The sequence below is a fragment of the Drosophila sulfurigaster genome, unplaced genomic scaffold (genome assembly GCF_023558435.1).
Source record: "Drosophila sulfurigaster albostrigata strain 15112-1811.04 unplaced genomic scaffold, ASM2355843v2 contig_289_pilon, whole genome shotgun sequence".
NCBI classification, from domain to species: domain Eukaryota; kingdom Metazoa; phylum Arthropoda; class Insecta; order Diptera; family Drosophilidae; genus Drosophila; species Drosophila sulfurigaster.
In genome coordinates this window covers 963,747-981,262 of record NW_026909668.1, presented here as the reverse complement: position 1 = coordinate 981,262, position 17,516 = coordinate 963,747, and the positions used below count along the sequence as shown (strand labels likewise).

Sequence of the window (17,516 nt, the reverse complement as noted above, 5' to 3'; positions counted from 1 at the left end):
ATGTTATTTTGAATTTTCTCGGAAACTTTGATAATTTGCTATGTAGTATATATTGGGGAATGATACATATGTTAATTATCTATTTTTTAAAGTATTGAGCAATTATGTACATAGTCAAAATAAATCTGCAAAACAAAAATTCGACGCTAACTTTGTACTAGCTTCGCAGATGTTAAGCGTTGCCATGCCAAATTGAAATTTATTTGTAATTTTCGCAATAATCACAAAAATTGAATTTTCCCGAAAACGGCTTTACGAATTTGAATAAAAACAAAAAGCAAAATATTCGTCTATTTGATTCGAATAGAATGAAATAGCGCGACATGGCCTACAAGTTCTGCAAATATGAAGAAAAATTTGATGATAGCGTTGACATAACGTTTTGCCGCTAACAGTGGTCAAGTAAACTGCAAAATTACGATTTAAATAAGAATATAAAATTGCGTATATTTATTAATTATAACAAAGCAATATATATGTAAATAGAGTATTTAAATGTAATTTTAAATTATATTAATATTTGTTTCATTTAGTTATTTTCTGCAAGTATTTGAAGTCCCGCCAAAGTCCAAATGGTGTTATTTAACACTGACTGGTTCCACGCTGGTTCCAGTGATTTGATGCACCTGCGAAATGACCTTTTTTGCGGGTTAGGAAAAGGTCAATTTTCTCAAAACAGCTAGTAGGATTTCAACCAAAATTGCTATATATCTTCCTTATAGTTGTATCTACGAAAGTATAATGTGCGCTATGGTCCACAAGAAGGTCGAAAAAAGTTACGGTCATTTATCGGCAACATTGATTTTTGTGCTCATTTTGTATGGGGCTGGAGCTGAGGTTATCGTACTTTTCCTGAAATATCTCATAAACGAATAAGGATAAATTTATGCATTTTTGAGGGTATATTTATGAAACAATACTCTATAACTTGTCATAAGCCGATTTGGCCGAGAACTCGTCAAAGCCGAGATTGCTACCCCAATTTTTCATTTACGATTTTAGTGCATAAATACTGCATGAAATTTGACAAACATGGATTTAATAGAAAGATAATTTAATTTTCTATTGTTTTGTATTTTAACTTTTTTAATTTAAGTTTAAATATCAAGTAAAAAGACGAAAATATAAAGTTTTTTTAGCCGATATTTTTTTTATCGATATGTGACGCTAAAGTTGCGGAGCTATCTTGACGCACATACAAGGAGACTATGTAGAAAAAAAAAAAATTTCAAAAAGTCGCGTGCATTATGGTTAGGACGGTTATTTATCAGACAGCCCTCGTACAATATTACCTAGCCGAAACATATTGTATTACTATAAGAGGAAGAAACAATAAAAATTTCCACCAGCCCTCTGCCGGCTGACGGATGAGTCCTTGTCAACACCATACTAGAACCACTTGAGAATTGCAACAGACGAATAAGTAAAATTTACTATTTACGTTTTTAATTTATATAAAGAAACCTGGAATTATGCAATACAAATTTGTAGTTGGGGAACGAAATATTGCATTCTTTTAAGATGATCATGCCAATCAGAGAACTGCAACGAGTATGATTAAGTATGAGCGAAAACTCATACCCAAATTGCAATCAAATCAAATCAAACCATTAGTCGCAACGAGTTCGATTCAACTCAAGTACTTCCAGCGTCAGCTGATTTGATTTTACTCGAACCGATTTTCGCTCGGCAATCACAATCAAGTACAAGTATTGGCTGCTTCGGCTTGCATCAAACCCTTTGATGCGATTGTTGCTAACGATTCATTGGGTTGGACTGTTGCTAAGTCAGAATCCAAGGCATTTTTACTCGAGTATAATTGTGTTGATTTTATTCATCTGTCGTTTACTCGAGTGATTAGGTTATGATGCGTGTGATAGAAATGTTTGAAATGCACATCAAAAGTATGTGCTTTGTCTGCCTTTCTACACATGTGTGTTAAAATTATTTTTGAATAAAACAAAGGAAAAGTAGTAATTATTATAATAATAATTGTCATTTTATATTATATTTAATACATTATACATTAATACATTCATCTAATTTATTTTCATTTTTAAAAATTGAATTTAAAAATATAATGCTGTCAACAGAGCCAGGTGCAAGTCTATTACGTTTTTCTGTTATAACATTACCAGCTAATGAAAAAGATCTCTCTGCTGCTGCACTACTAGCTGGTATGGAGTGTAAATTCATAGCAACCTTATATAATTTAGGAAATTTGCTTTTATTCATTTTCCACCAATCAATTAAATTGAAATTGTTATTCATTTCGACAATTTCTGTAGCATATCTATCAACTTCTTCGGTGGGTGTTTCTTCTGCCTTAAATGCTGATGTATTAATTAATTGTAAAAAGAAATAGGCATCGCTTGAGGTATCTATTGAGGGATCTAAAGATTCATTATTGTAATTGGAGGTTAGGCTGTCAAATGAAAATATGGAAGTTTCTGATGGGGTTGAGGGTGTGGAAGTACTATATTTTATTTGTTTATCAGAAATTAAGGATATGCAAAACTCTTTTACTACGTCCAAATCAGCTGTTTGCATTGCAATAGCAGGAGGGTACAAAAAAAATGCTACTTTATGCCACAAACAAAGGTTTTCCACCCATACCTTATCAATATTTTCTAAAATATTTTTTTTGAATTTAATGATTGCAGTTAAATCATTTGGTTTTGGACACAAATTTTGCTTGATTTTCAAAATTGACGGAATGACAAAGCATAATGATGGTGAGTTTGTCGTCTGAAGTTTCTTAAAAATGATTTCAATGTGTTCGCAAACGTCTACTAATGACTTTACTACGCCTATGTTAAATAAGCGTAGACTTTCGTCATGAAATGCCAAAACTCCATTGATATCTGCCCAATTGTCATTAATAGATTTCAGCATCCTATAATGCGATTTCCATCGCGTTGGGCATTGGTTTTTTAATGACGTTGGCAGATAGTGCTGCAAATTTGCCTTTTTAAAGTATTTTGTTAATTTCTTGCAAGCCTCTATGGTCTCCGATAATTCGTTCGTAAGTGATAAAGATTTTTCCAAAACATTTGACAGCAAATGGCTGCTGCAGTTGCTGCGAATATTATTTTCCAAAGCTTTAATTATATTTGCACCCCTATCAGTGAAAAACTTAATTGGCTCTATATTCTCCACTCCAAACTCCAAAAAAATGCTGTTTAGCTTTTTTATAATATTGTCACTAGTTGACCTTTCGAAATTCATAGACTTCATGCCTATGACAATATTATTTATTGTGTGGTCCACCGTGTAGTGCAATGTAACACCTAAGAAATTGCGGTGGACATAATTGTCAGTCCACATGTCAATTGTGGCTGATGCTCCACCACTGCGTACAATTTCCGATATTTCTCCTCGCAGCTCTTTTTTCTTCTCCTCTGCTACTTTTTGCACATTCCTCGATATTGTTGTTGGATCAGGAATGACGTCCTCCAAATCAACATTTTCACCATATAGTGCGCCGAGTTTAACAAAAAACTGCACCATTTTCATAAATCCAGTACCTTTAATATATGTAAGTAATAATTGTAAAATAAAAAATTGTATTACTTATTTGAATATAAATCACCTTTAACAGCAGAAAATGGTCGGCAATCTTCAACAATCCTGTCAGAACAAACTTTGGTTGCTTCCGTTTTGGTTTCAGCAGACACTTGTTTTAGCACAATTTTTTTATTTATTTCCTTGCAGCATTTGTGCCTTTGCAAGTTCGACGTTTGTCCGTTTTTGTATTTTAACACAACCGAACAAGTACGGCAAAACACAAAGGCGGGCACAATTTGGTCAAGTTCATTTTTTATTTCTGATAGAATGTTCCACAGAGAGCTGCGTCCTTTACGTTGACCAGAAAGACTATAATCACCGCAATTAATTTTTTGTAACACAATTTTATTGTTCTCCTCCATTATTTATATTTTAATTAATTTGTGAAGCGTACGAAACACGTGCTACTCGGCAGAAAACAAAACAACTTTCTACAAATACATACATACATATGTGTACCCGAAGAGTGTACCCGAAGAGTGTACGAGTACATGAACACAATTTGACCGAACACCGGTTAGCAAATACATCAATCATGTTTGAGTATGATTGAGCTACGGGTATTGGTATCGTTCATACAAAAATCATGTATGGGCCGATTACTCGTGATTGAAACTTGTTCGTCGGCATTGAGTTGGAAACGAAAAGTTCAATACGTATACCCGAAGCAAACGCATTAAATCAAACAGAGTACTGAATCAGTACTCGAGTATGAGCAAAAATGTCATACTCGTTGCAGCTCTCTGATGCCAATAACATAAACAAGTTAGAAAGCTACAGTCGAGTGTGCTCGACTGTGAGATACCCGCTACCCATTTTGAATAAAAGCAAAATATTCCGGTATTATTTTCAAAATATACCGAAAATACTAAAGATATACCAAATTGCGTATTTGGTATATCGATATAGTACCACATTCAAAAAATACCATAGGGGGCACAATATATCAGATTGTCGGCCAAAGCAACTAAGACCCCTAGGGACTAGGCGTTGTTGTCCATTCGAAAGTGTTTCTTTAATAACTTCCACAATCTGATCGCAACCAAATCGGGGATGACAATTACTATTGTTGTTATTGTATATACCGACTGGCAAAAATCCTCTACTGAACCCTCCCCGAGGGTGGTGGCTGGGTAGGATCTGTATTACCTCATTGTCAACTGGTAGCAGATCTCTACTATACGTCGACGTTTCAGGTACTGCAGATCCTAGTTGAGGACTCTGTTCCTTATCTTTCGGGCATCTGTCTGGAGATAAGTAGCAGATTCCGTGGTACGAGGTGTCTGGCGGTCAGACTGAAAACGCTATGGGGGGCTCCCATGAATAAAATTAGCCAAATTATGTCTCAGCATGGAGCACATAAATAAATCAACTCGAGCTGGGATGTCAGCTCAAACGTCGGTGGAAGGCGTGACTGCTACCACCGGCGGGCACGGATGGGAGACATCCTCTATGCGAGTCGCCAGCGGTCATACCTCTGATGCGGTGGGAGCAGGCCGAATCAGTTGCAACAATACGGTGGAGGGGGAACGGGTTCCTCTTCGGTCACCTCGGCCTATCGCCAGCACCTCCATGGTTGCGCAGCGGGGCACGGGGGGCTGAAGGAGAAGGCCAAAAATAAGGCGGCGACCCGCATTCACGCAAGACTCAGTGGCGTAGCAAACCTGACGTCAAGGATCAGGAGAGGCTTGCCTGGGCCAACACATGGATGCGTGAAAACCAAATTAGCCCCCTTCCAAAAGACATTAAAGTGCAGACCAGTTCTACCGGCCCTGCCAACAAGAAGGTGGAATACATGGCAAGCTAGCGCCAACGGTCCGCTGTGAGTCCCAAGCAAGGCGCCCCAGTAAGCAAGAGTCTGCGAGCACCTGGCTCCACTAATACGGACTCGAACAGAACGAGACAGAGAGCAACTGTTGCTGAAACTGCCAGGCGGCATCTCGCCGTTGCTCTCATGGACAGAGGGGACCCTAACGGAAAAATGTCTGCAGAGCGGTGGCGGTTGACCCATAGTAAGCTGGTCGACGCACTGTTTGTCAGGATGGAGAATGTCCCTGATAGTCCAAAGCCTACTTTCGAAGGCACTGGCTGGATGAATGATCCTGATCCTGACATGCAAGGACGACCCAACATTGCAGTGGCTGCAAGCGACCGTACCCAAACTGGACAGACTGTGGGAGGGGACAAAGCTGGACGTGGTGGACAGGAATAATATTCCGTCCATGCCGAAGGCGAAAGTCCTGTTCCCTATAGTTGTGCAGGGCGAGCGGGCGCTCGGGCAACACGGTTGCCTGGCTAAAGTCGCCTAACTACAATTTATACGTCCCGACATTGGTAAGTAGATCGAGAACTGCCATCATTGTGAAAAAGGGTCATCTACTACCTAATTACAGCAATAATTACCGTACCTGAATTTTGTACTGCAGTTGAGAACAAATAATGCCAAAATCAAAAAAAAAAAGCCAAACAGCAGCGGCGTAATCAGCCGCAGATCCGGCTAGATGCGGGTTCTCCTGAAGACAACAGGAACGGGGATAGAACAGTGGAGACCAACAACAATGGAGGCAATGGGATGTTGTTGACTCAGGTAAATACATCGGTATCCTTATATAAGGGGTGCTCATTGAGCACTGTTCAACGCCTATACACTGAGTGCACTCTGTGCTTATGGGTAGTGCGCCGCTACATACATGTGTATGTGCACGTTTTCTGGTGTCTGTCATAAGATGAATTTGAGCACCCCTGCCTTATATAGTATTTATATGTTTGTAAATATCTTATCTTTTGATTTTAATAAAGCTAGTATTTTGTATACATTTAATACTCACTTATATATATTTTTTGTTGTTTCCTCTAATTACTTAGCTGGAGCAGAACGAAATTGACAAAATGACGGCTACATGGACAGAAATAATGAACCGGAAGAATGGTGAATTAAATGAAAGTAAAATGAAAGTGACCCAGCTTGAGCTGGAAAACATGCAGCTGAAAACAAATAATTAGGCCAAAGAAGTCAAGCTGGTACGAATAAAGCTTAATACATTCCGATGTTAATAAATTCATTCAATATTAATTTTAATCATGTCTTGAAGGTTGAGCTGAAGAACAACTATTATGCAAAAGTCAAGGAATGTATCATGATGGAACAAAAACTTGCCCAGACTGAGGCAATAGTGCAACATTATGAGGGGATTATAAAGGCATCGATAGAAAATCATAGACATGTACATATTATTAACAAAATTGTCAATAGTATCTATAATAATTAATTTTAGTCACAAATATCGATGGAGTGTGCCATTCAAAAAACCCCCCGACGACTTTAATCGCGAAGCTGCTAATAAGGTGTTAAGAGTAGGGTTGTTGATAATATATCAAAATATCAATATATCGATATTTTTTTTATAAAAATAAATATTTTGATCGTGATATTTTTTCCCCTGATATATCGAATATCCCGATTTTTTTTTTATATATTTTTGATATTTCCTAATTGGTCACTTTGATTTGACTTAACTTCCGGTAAGTATGAGCGCGGCAAAAAGTTATTTTTCTGAAATTATAAATCATTCTGCAACCTGCAACATTTGCAGTAGAATTGTGAAAACGAGCGGCAACTCGTCGAACTTGCTGTCTCACCTTAAAAACAGACATCGGGACGCATATCTAAAGTGTACAAAGGTAATTAAATCATAAAAAGTGTCATGTATGTATTTCGTCGATTCCCGTATTTCACAATTTCAGGGAAATACACACATGCGTGTGTCTGATGTTTTTCCGGGGAATTTGTGTATTCCGTGTAAGAGATTTAATAGGCGAAATAAAATCAGGATTTTATATGTTTTTATGCAGATGCATATGTTGATATACACAAAAAATATAATTATATATTTATTATACATATATATAATTCTACTTTTATTACATTTTCAGAAATCGACAAAAGTTGACCAGCTCAACAAAAGCATTGAGAAAATGTCGTTAGAGAACGCGTTTAAGTTTTCGTCCACTGTTAACAGTAAGTATTGTTGTATCTTATACTTTTATTATTAATTGATTAAAAACAATTTTTTAACGTTTAAGGAAAACATGATGATATCACGGAGGCGATTGTGTTTATGATCTGCAAATACAATTTGCCTGTCCAGAGCGTGGAAAAAGAAGGATTTACCAATTTGATGAAAAAATGTGTTCCGACTTACAAGATTCCAAGCCGGTTCAAGGTAAATGTTTTCGAATTGCATATAATTTGTATTTGATATTTATTTTACCGTTAACATCATTTTTACAGGTAACAAATCTGATCGAAGCAAAATACGACAGCTGTGTAGCTATGATGAAGACCATTCTTCAAGATGTTAAAGACTTTGCGTTCACCTGTGACGGAGTAACAATCACAAATTCAACTCGATCGTACCTAACAGTAGCTGCTCACTTCATCAAAGATAATTGCCTACAATCGGTTTGCTTGCAAGCAGTTAGAATGACACAGGTAAGCGTTTTTAAAAATATCTTAAGGGTTTGTACTTATGTTGTGGTTCGTCAAGTGTCTATGTGTTTGTGTTTTCTATATACAAAAAAATGTCAGGAAAGAAAAATTAATTTAAATATTACTTTTCATTTAATGCAGTCACATACTAGCGAGTGTCTTACTGAAGAAGGTGTGTAACGAATTTGATATCGAGTGCTCGAAGTGGCGTAGTTTAACTACAGATAACGCAAACAACATGAAGGCGGCCTCAAATTTATTTTTGGGAAGTGGCAAACACATTTCATGTTTCGCACATACCATTCATTTGGTAGTCGACGACGTAGTAAAGGGCATATCATCTTTTTCACACGTTTTGGATATAGTGAAGAAAATTGTTACTCATTTCAAGCACAGTCCAGCTGCGATGGACATGTTGCGGAAACTACAGGCCGACGAAGGAACAGCTGAAGGTCACATTAAAACTCTCGTACAAAGTGTGGACACAAGGTGGAACTCCTGCCTGGACATGTTTATTTCGTTCTTAAGTATTTCGAATAAAGTAGCGATAGTCCTAATTAATAGATCAACAACTGTAAAAGGATTGCCCGAGATGCTAACGGCTTCAGAATTGCGAATTTGTCAAGATTTCTGTGATCTACTTAAGCCTTTTAAAGATGCGACAGAAAAAATAAGTGGCGAAAGTTACCGTGAGCATGGTAATCCCACTTATGTATATCACTGTTGATGGACAAAATTCGCAAAATACAACTAGAGTCGGCCGAAGGAATTTTAACTGAGGAAGCTTTATTGAAGGAAGCAGATAAACGTTTTAAGTTTTTGCAGAACAACAAAATTCTTGTCAAATCGACTTTGTTGGATCCGAGATTTAAGAAAGTTTATCTTTCTCCTCTCACAGCCCTTGAAGCTCTCAAGGACATTGCTTACGAAATGTCTGAGAACAAAAATATTGAAGAAGTACGTAAAATTAAGTTTTAACACACATTAACACTGTTATGAAATACTTCTTAGTAACTCTTTAATGTTTTATAAAATAATACGAAACCTAAAATAGTTTACTTTAACAATATATTTTTATTTTTATTAAAAACTTTTGAAACTAAATTAGAATACCATTTATTTACAGGACTTAGTGCGCCCTGCAAATGATAACGTACCAGAAGAAGCCTGTTCTAAAATGAAGGATTTCTGGAGGCGTCATATGCGTCTAGGTGTTCATACGGACGGACGGACAGACAACCAAACGGACAGACGGACATGGCTAGATCGCCTCGGCTGTTGACGCTGATCAAAAATATATATGCTTCATAGGGTCGGAGATGCCTCCCTCTACCTGTTACATACATTTCCTGTCGGCACAAAATTATAATACCCTTCTATTCTATGGGTAGCGGGTATAAAAAACAAATACGAAAAAAATTTGGCATCGCCAATGCTGCGCACAACTATCCGAGTACTCGGTCGCGAAACTCATTCTTGCATTGCTTCGCCGTTCGGATACGGTCAGAGCTTGCAAATTACTGTCGACCGTTTCTCGTTGTTCGCAAATATGTGTCTCTCTCTGTCTCTTTACGAAAAGATTCAGAGAGCAACCGTTTCGTGGGTTCTCGAATGGGCTCGCTCGCGCTCAGAGCGAAACCGTTTTTTTTTCTATTCCGTTTTGTTTCGGTTGTTCCAAGACCGTTTTGTCGTATTCAGTGAAAATAAAAGTCTTTTGCGAATGTATTGGTATACATTCACACGCATAGGCAAGCAAATCGTTAAACGTTTAATTGCGATCGTGAATTGAGTGTGTGAAGTTGCGAAATAATTGTTATTGTAAAATGGGAAGAGATATGAATAAAAATGTGCACCAATTCTTTAAATTAAATTTGGACGAGAACAAATCAATTTGTAATGTTTGCGGTATTAAATTGTCCGGTAATCATTCCACAAATTTAAGACGGCACTTAACAACTAAGCATATGGACATTTTCAATGAGTGGAATTATTCTGGATATACAAAGTTAACACAATGCGAAGAAAAACGAAGAATATCATATCAAACGAGTGAAAAATCAATTGTTTCTTCTTTGATCATAATTGTAACCACAGACGGAAAACCATTCAAATTTCTAGACAGTGAAGGGTTCAACGAAATAATGGATCCAATATATAATGCACTTGGCATGAACTCTGTAACGTCGAGAAATATAATGAATTTTGTGTCAGTCAAAGAGCAGTTTGTCAAGAAAAATATAAGGGCACTTGCAAAGGGAAAGCTGGTGTCGCTGATCGATGTTGCCACCAGAATGGATAAAGCTATACTGGGAATCAATTTGCAAATGATCCACGCAAGCCTGGCTAAAACCGAGATTGTTGTGAAGACCTTGGGCATGACTGAGCTCGGGGAATCTCATACTGGAATATATATAAAGAATAAAATTCTAGAAGTCTTAGATGATTATGGCATAACACTTGATCAGATCTACAGGTAAAGATTGAATTACATACAATTTTGAAAATATGTGATTTTTTTTTTTTAAATTTCATATTCATGTACACAGCATTACGTCTGATAATGGGCGAAACATGATAAAAGCCGTCCAGGTATTAAATGATGCGACAGAGGAATCCCTTTATGAAGAAGACATAGAAAGTGAGAATCTTCTGAATGAACTGGATTCTATTGAACTGGCTAATATACACCTAGTGAGATGTGCAGCACACACTCTGCAACTGTGCGTATTTGATGTAAATAGAACAAAGGAGATCGCCGATAAAATAAGTGCCTGTCGCACATTATGCAAATCGCTGCGCACAGAAACATATAGGTAATATATAAGTTATACATATATAAAAATTTCTTTTTATATATATAGTAATATATCCACCACCAGAATAATTTCTCGTACATGACAAACACTCATAATTATTCCCCTATCTTCCAAATTCTTTCCCACAAATCATATCATAAACATAAACATTTGTCGCGACGGCACCAACTGTCACAAACAAAAAGATCCTATTACATTGGCGATCGTGCCACTTCCAAAAAATCCAAAGTCCATTAAAATTTTCCATTTGCAACTTGAGGACTCAGCATTACTGCACTAACACAAACACAAAACATCACACGTATGTTAGCCCTAAGTCGTAATAATAACTTTCATGTTAGAGCTCAGCATATTGTGAGTTCAGTTTTTAAAGACACTTTCCTCACTTAAGACGCGTAGCCTGCGAGCTTATAAATAAAAATAAAGTGGTCTATTAAGTAAACAAAAATAAATCCTTGTGTTTTATTTTTTTTACTGTTCGTGCACCGCGAACATCTAATTATATATATATATTTATATATATATATATATATATATATATATATATATATATATATATATATATATATATATATATAAATCTATGCAGACGTGTCTTAATTGAAAATGAAAAAAACATACCATCGCTCGACGTTGCTACAAGGTGGAATTCTACGTATTTAATGCTAAAGAAATTATTGGACTTAAAGGATTTCCTGGCAACGCAGTCTAATATTTGTGTAGAGGCCGATTGGGATTGGATCGAGACGTACATTGACGCTTTCAGTGACACATACCAGGCAACTTTAAAGCTACAAGACAAAGATTTAGTTTATAGTGAGTTCTTCGTAGTATGGATGGAACTTAAATTGAAATGCGAGAATAGCTACAATTTAATTAAAAAAAACTATCGGCACAGATAAAAATAAGAGAGACAAAATTGTTAGAAAATGATGCATTGTTGGCAGCGATTTACATGGATCCTCGGGTAAATTGTATGTTGTCGAACTATCAGAAATCGTTAGCAAAGGCAAATTTGAAAAAAACAGCGTTTCGTCTATATGAGTTGAAAGAAGTAAGCTGTATGTCGTAGAATGTTTGAAATTTGGGTCCTGTTTTGTTTATGTTGTAGTTTTGAGAAACTAATAAAAATTTTCTTCGTCAAAAACTAATACTTGTACTAAACTAAAATTCAAAAAACATTTTATACTTATTATCGCTTTATTATTTAAGGCACAAACACGAAATGTTCCAGCGCTCGAGACTCCTGTGCATGAAGAGATGTTTGCTTCCCCTGTCTCGTCAGTGCTTTCAACCGCATCCTCATCTGAAGAGAAGTCGCTGTTCTCGCATTTTTGGACGATTTGCAGACAGTTTCAGAAAGCAAAAAAGATCCTGTTTCTACAAAACTTGCCAAAATTTATGCTGACATCGAAAACTTCGACGTAACATTTGGTCGCTTGCCATTAAATTCAAATATATTGGATTTTTTTTTTATTGATTTGCAACTTAAGATTCCGCATATAAGTGCACTGTCCGTCGAACGGGCATTCTCAGCCCTACACTTTATATTAAGTGAACGAAGAAGTTCGATTAGTGCAGAAAATCTAAACTCCTTACTAGTTGTAAAGCTTAATACATAATATGTTACAAAAAATATATATATAATAATACAAAAAAAAATTTAAAAACAACATTGTCTGAAATTTTTTGTTCTTTTTAAAAGCATTTTGTTATATGGAATATGGAATCTAAATGAAACTTGTTAACAAAAATATTTGAAAATAAAATTAAATTGTTCTATTAATCAAATTGTATTATTTCTTTGCATATGTATTGGTATACATTCACAAGCGTTCGTTTTGCATACGAAATATATTAATTGCAACAACAACGTAAGTAAATGTGAAGACCGTTTGCGTTGAGTTTTTCGGTCAATCGGTCTTTTACTGACTCTCTTTGTGCGAGCGTTTCTCGTTCCGCTCTTTACGCACTGCTCATTGAACGACCGAAATAAAAAGTGCTCAACGAAAAGCGCTCAACAGAAAACAGAAATGAAGACAGCAAAACTCTCTTGCTCAGAGCGAGAGAGTATGAACTTTTTCGGTTGTGCTCGCAACGAGAGCACAAGAAAAATAACGGTCGACAGTTATTTGCAAGCTATGGATACGGTAAATTTTCTACTCATGCCTTCACCACATTTGCCAAATTCGTTTTATACAATGTCTCACTCAGTCAGAACTTTGAGTGAGAGTACCAAATGCTGTTTTGACTGTATGTCTGTCATGACTGTCATGCAGACCTCTAGTGCATACATACGATCATAAGACGCAATATAATTATATATTCCCGCCGCTGCCGCTGCGATTTATTCGCTATGGTGTGAGAGATGATTAAATCTCTTAAGCTACAACGCCGCTACGATTAATTCACGCTGTTCCCTTTGCGATTTATTCGCGCCTCTGCCGCTATGTCTTTTGCCATTCACACGTTTACTAATGTAAGCAAGGGCAAAAGTGGAGCTGCATATTGAATGCGTAAAAAAACAATTTTCGGACAAAACAGCAACAATGTCGTAAGTGGAGCGACTCATCGAATTAGTCGAAAAAATATAATTTTATATGATTCTGCGGACGCGGACTATAAAAACGTAACAAAAAGGAACAAGATATGGGACGAAATTGGATTGGAGCTGGAAGAAAGTTGTAATTATATTGGTTTATCAAATCAAGTTCAGTTTTTGTACAATGAAACAGTTGTGTAGTGTTCATACATATATTTTATGGCTGTGTCCAATTGTACTAAAACTGTCTCCAGTTGCAAGGAATCTGCGCGCTGTGTTAGAACTTCGAATTTTCGAATGAGCCGAAGAGGCTCGGTGTTCGAATCGCAGCGCACAGCCCGACTGGGGCTGCAATAATACTGTTTTTTGGATGTATGACTTGACGCAGCTATGTATTGTATGGTTAGTGGTATTTATTTATGTTAACAAACCTGCAATTATGCCATACAAATTTGCAATTTGAGAACGAATTATTGCATACTTTTATGCTGATCATTCAAGAACATAAAAAATCAAGAAAGTTACAGTCAAGTGTGCTCGACTCTTAGACCCATTTTGAATAAAGGCAAAATATAGTGCTAATATTTTTTATACCAGCTACCCATTGGGTAGAAATTATGAATATATTTATATGAATATTTATGAAAATTAAACAAATATGCAAATACCCTATTGTACTTGTTAAACCTTTTGGAATTTTTTGAATTTCTTTACTTAAAAAACAATAAAATCATAAAAAATATATGCACTTGTCACCAAACAGAGGTATTGTTTTATCTCGATTTCAATCCTTTCGTTCCAAAATTTTGAAAAAATGCACCAATTTTAGCAAAAATGTACCACAATTTTTTTTTATTTTTTATTTTTATTTTCGGTATTTTTTTTGTTAACGTTTTTTTTTTAAATTATCTTTTATAATTTCATATTTCATTTTTTTAGTATAGTATTTATTATATAAAAAAAAACAAAAACAGAACTTTTATTTAATCAATTATACTTTTCAAACAGAAAGAAAACAAAAACAGAACTTTCACTTGAATAATATTAAATCAAATTTTAAACTATCTTAGTTAATTTTAAAAAATGAACAGTCTTTTGTAGACCAAACATAGTGAAGGTCTTTACAATAAATCAATTCCATGCAATATATTATGTTATTTAGTGTCTTAAATTCTAATTTATTTGGTAATTTAGTTTTCATTAACGAAATTTCAAAAAACTTTCGCTCTGCAGCACCAGCGCTGTGTGGCAACGAAATCAAGTTGTTTATTAATTTTATTAAGCTCCTGAACAACGGTTCGTCAACACCGTTTTTTTTTAATTTTAATGTCTGTCCAAAATTTACGAATATCTTTTTCTTTTCGCTGATTAAAAGAAAGTCGGAGTTGGTTCCATTGGGATATTATATCATCAGGATTACCATTATATAAATTTTCAAAGGTTTTCACTATGGAAAGATCTTTTTCGCTTAGAAATTCGGCTGAATCATAAATTGTGATTCACAATATATGTATAACTGTTTACGTTGTGATGGGCCTTACATTGGCGCATATATATTTTCTCAATTGATGTGTGGTGGAACAGAGCCATTTGTAAAAAAAATATGTGTGAACATAAAATTTTATGAAAAATTTAAATACTAGACTAGGCATATTGAAAATGTACCAATATGAAAAAAATGATCCAATGTACCAACGCATAAAAATTTACCAGTTTTGGTACATTTGTACCAAAAGTGGCAACCGTGGTTATGTGTGATCGGTTGTGAAAAAAGTCATTAACATTGTCAGTCTTAAAACGTGATTTTTATTACAAATAAATAAATTAAACAATTTCTTACGTGTTGTGTGTTGTGAACAATTTGCAAGTGAAAGTTTTGTGAAAAGAAGTCAAAAAACTATTAATATAAACAGTCCTAAAAGTGATTTTCATTGTGGATAATAAATAATTGGTTTACTTGTTTTGAGCAATTTGTCGTTCTTCAATTAAAAAAAAACTATGGCGGAAACATTCGAGTGCATGAAAACAAAGTTGACAGTGGAGCATACCATCTTTCCAATATACACAAGGGAAAAAGTTTAATTTGGAGCATTTTACGGGAAATTTTAAAAGACGGTGAAACCGTAGTCGATGGATGGGTTTTCTGTGAAAAGTGTCGTAGTGTTCTTAGGTATAAGAAGAATCAGACATCAAACTTGTCTCGGCATAAATGCTGTATTGCATTAAAACAACCAAAGGATGGTGCAAAGTTGTCAGACCACGATAAGAGGAAGCGTTGGAGAAATGCACTGAATGGGTTGTGAGAGATTGCCAACCATTTTCAGCAATTAATGGAACTGGTTTTAAGACGATGGTCCAATATTTTATAAAGATTGGTGCTATGTATGGGGAAAACGTCGATGTTGATGATTTACTTCCCAGTCTATCTACGCTATGCCGGAAAGCGCAAAAAGATGCGGAGGATAAGAGGAAGGATATTGCAGTGGAAATAAAAGAAGCAAGGAAAAACGAAGGAGTAGCTGCTACTGTGGACATGTGGACAGACCAGTACGTCCAAAGAAATTTTCTGGGCGTCACTCTTCACTGTTATAATAAAAGCCGTCTATGCGATATTATTTTGGCCCTCAAATCGATGGATTTTCAAAAGTCAACGGGGTCCAATATTTTGGACAAAATAAAAAGTTTATTCCTTGACGTTGAGTTGAACACCATTAACAATATAAAATTTGTCACGGATAGAGGCTCCAATATAAAAAAGGCATTGGAAAATAATATCCGATTAAATTGCAGCAGCCACCCACTTGCCATTGTGTTGGAGAAATCTTTTGGCGAAGCAACGGAGCTGGAGCAGTCAAATTTGCAACACAAACTCCACACAACCTTAAAATCTGCTTGTCCAACTATGTAGGTGTAACTCCAATTATACCATGCTGAAGTCCATTCTCGATAATTGGGTGTCTGTGAATACAATTTTGAGCGAGACGCATGTGGCCGATAGATTGATGGATGTCAGCAAGCCAATACTTACAACGCTGGTCGGGCTGCTTGAGGACTTTGAAAGAATTTTCAATGAGTTACAAACCTCAAGCTCGCCATCATTGTGTTTCGTGCTGCCGTCGATAACCAAAATCTTTGAGCTATGCGGTCCTGACCTGATGGATATGCAGCCAATATCATTATTGAAAGAGAGAATCACCATAAATATACGAGCAATATGGGAACAAAATTTAACTACATATATGTCACAAGGTGGCGTTTTTCCTGTTTCCGAGAGCAGTACATGTGCTGGAAAATGAAATTATTGATATACAATTGTTCTGCGTATCTGAGAAAGAACAATTTTATACATTTTCAGATCATGCTACGGAGTATGCGTCGAGTCCATCCACTTCAAGCCAGGAGCGCGCCATTGTAGCACGACCAAGCCAGACTGTGTTAAAAACAGCATTTTTCTTTTCAAAATTGGTTGCTACTCCAAATCGCAGTGCCGTAGAAACTCCCTTTGATGAAATTCTACGGTATTGCAAAGAAAGAGTAGCGTTAACTGAAGATTTTGATGTGATACAATGGTGGAAGGGGAATGAAGATCGTTACCCAAACCTTTCGAAGCTGGCACTTCATATTTTATCAATACCTGCCAGTAGTGCTGCATCTGAAAGTCTTTTCTTTAGCTGAAATGTCATTACAGAAAATCGTAATAGATTGGGACCTGAATCTGTAGATAGTCCAGTTTTTTTTACATTCTTATTATAAGCATAAAAATAAAACTGATTAGGTATGTTTTGACTTGAACTTTAAAAAAGAGTTATGTTTTTACTTGTTTTTGTTCCTTACAAACATATAAAATTTCTTTAAGATGTAATTTTTATTAATTATATAAGTCACAAATAAACAAACTAGAAAAAGAAAAAAAAAAAAAGTTTTATAATTTAAATTTTTTGAGAAATAAAAAGATTGCAAGAGCGTACCAGCAATAACAAGAACAACTCACTAAGCCGACGGCATTTCTTGCATCTCAATATACATACATACAAACAAACATATGTATGTACATACATATGATCGTGCCGGTCCACTCATAATTTTTGTTTTTGTGCCTACC

The 17,516-nt window shown here is 35.7% G+C and overlaps 2 protein-coding genes and 1 long non-coding RNA gene across 7 annotated transcripts; all 3 read left to right on the top strand.

The window, feature by feature from the left end:
• Positions 1-5,982: 5,982 nt before the first annotated feature.
• LOC133849767 (uncharacterized) lies at positions 5,983-6,927 on the top strand. Of its 2 annotated transcripts, none has more exons than XR_009895457.1 (4): positions 5,983-6,141; positions 6,442-6,588; positions 6,660-6,791; positions 6,843-6,927. It is a non-coding gene; the product is annotated as an uncharacterized LOC133849767 (long non-coding RNA). The 2 variants fall into 2 exon arrangements; XR_009895456.1 differs by having other exon boundaries at positions 5,983-6,154; positions 6,433-6,588.
• Positions 6,928-7,062: 135 nt separating this feature from the next.
• Positions 7,063-8,760, top strand: LOC133849766 (zinc finger BED domain-containing protein 4-like). 4 transcript variants are annotated; one of them, XM_062285854.1, is made up of 6 exons: positions 7,063-7,248; positions 7,501-7,585; positions 7,651-7,790; positions 7,859-8,086; positions 8,213-8,272; positions 8,444-8,760. In XM_062285854.1, exons 1-5 carry the CDS (start codon positions 7,096-7,098, stop codon positions 8,234-8,236), a joined length of 630 nt encoding a protein of 209 aa, XP_062141838.1. In that variant the 5' UTR covers positions 7,063-7,095; the 3' UTR covers positions 8,237-8,272; positions 8,444-8,760. The 4 variants fall into 4 exon arrangements, 3 of the variants coding, with proteins under 3 accessions (XP_062141838.1, XP_062141839.1, XP_062141836.1); XM_062285855.1 differs by having other exon boundaries at positions 7,859-8,059; positions 8,198-8,760; XM_062285852.1 differs by having other exon boundaries at positions 8,213-8,760.
• Positions 8,761-9,716: 956 nt separating this feature from the next.
• Positions 9,717-10,904, top strand: LOC133849757 (uncharacterized). The gene is made up of 2 exons (XM_062285848.1): positions 9,717-10,529; positions 10,603-10,904. The coding sequence occupies exons 1-2, from the start codon at positions 9,880-9,882 to the stop codon at positions 10,871-10,873; spliced, it is 921 nt and encodes a 306-aa protein (XP_062141832.1). The 5' UTR covers positions 9,717-9,879; the 3' UTR covers positions 10,874-10,904.
• Positions 10,905-17,516: the final 6,612 nt, after the last annotated feature.

Bases quoted from the DNA above. Each gene is read 5' to 3' on its own strand.
- LOC133849766 (XM_062285854.1), top strand. From the start codon at position 7,096: ATGAGCGCGGCAAAAAGTTATTTTTCTGAAATTATAAATCATTCTGCA. The intron at 7,249-7,500 runs GTAATTAAATCA...TTACATTTTCAG, and splicing joins CATATCTAAAGTGTACAAAG to AAATCGACAAAAGTTGACCA. The intron at 8,087-8,212 runs GTTTGTACTTAT...CATACTAGCGAG, and splicing joins TTTTTAAAAATATCTTAAGG to TGTCTTACTGAAGAAGGTGT.
- LOC133849757 (XM_062285848.1), top strand. From the start codon at position 9,880: ATGGGAAGAGATATGAATAAAAATGTGCACCAATTCTTTAAATTAAAT. The intron at 10,530-10,602 runs GTAAAGATTGAA...TCATGTACACAG, and splicing joins ACACTTGATCAGATCTACAG to CATTACGTCTGATAATGGGC.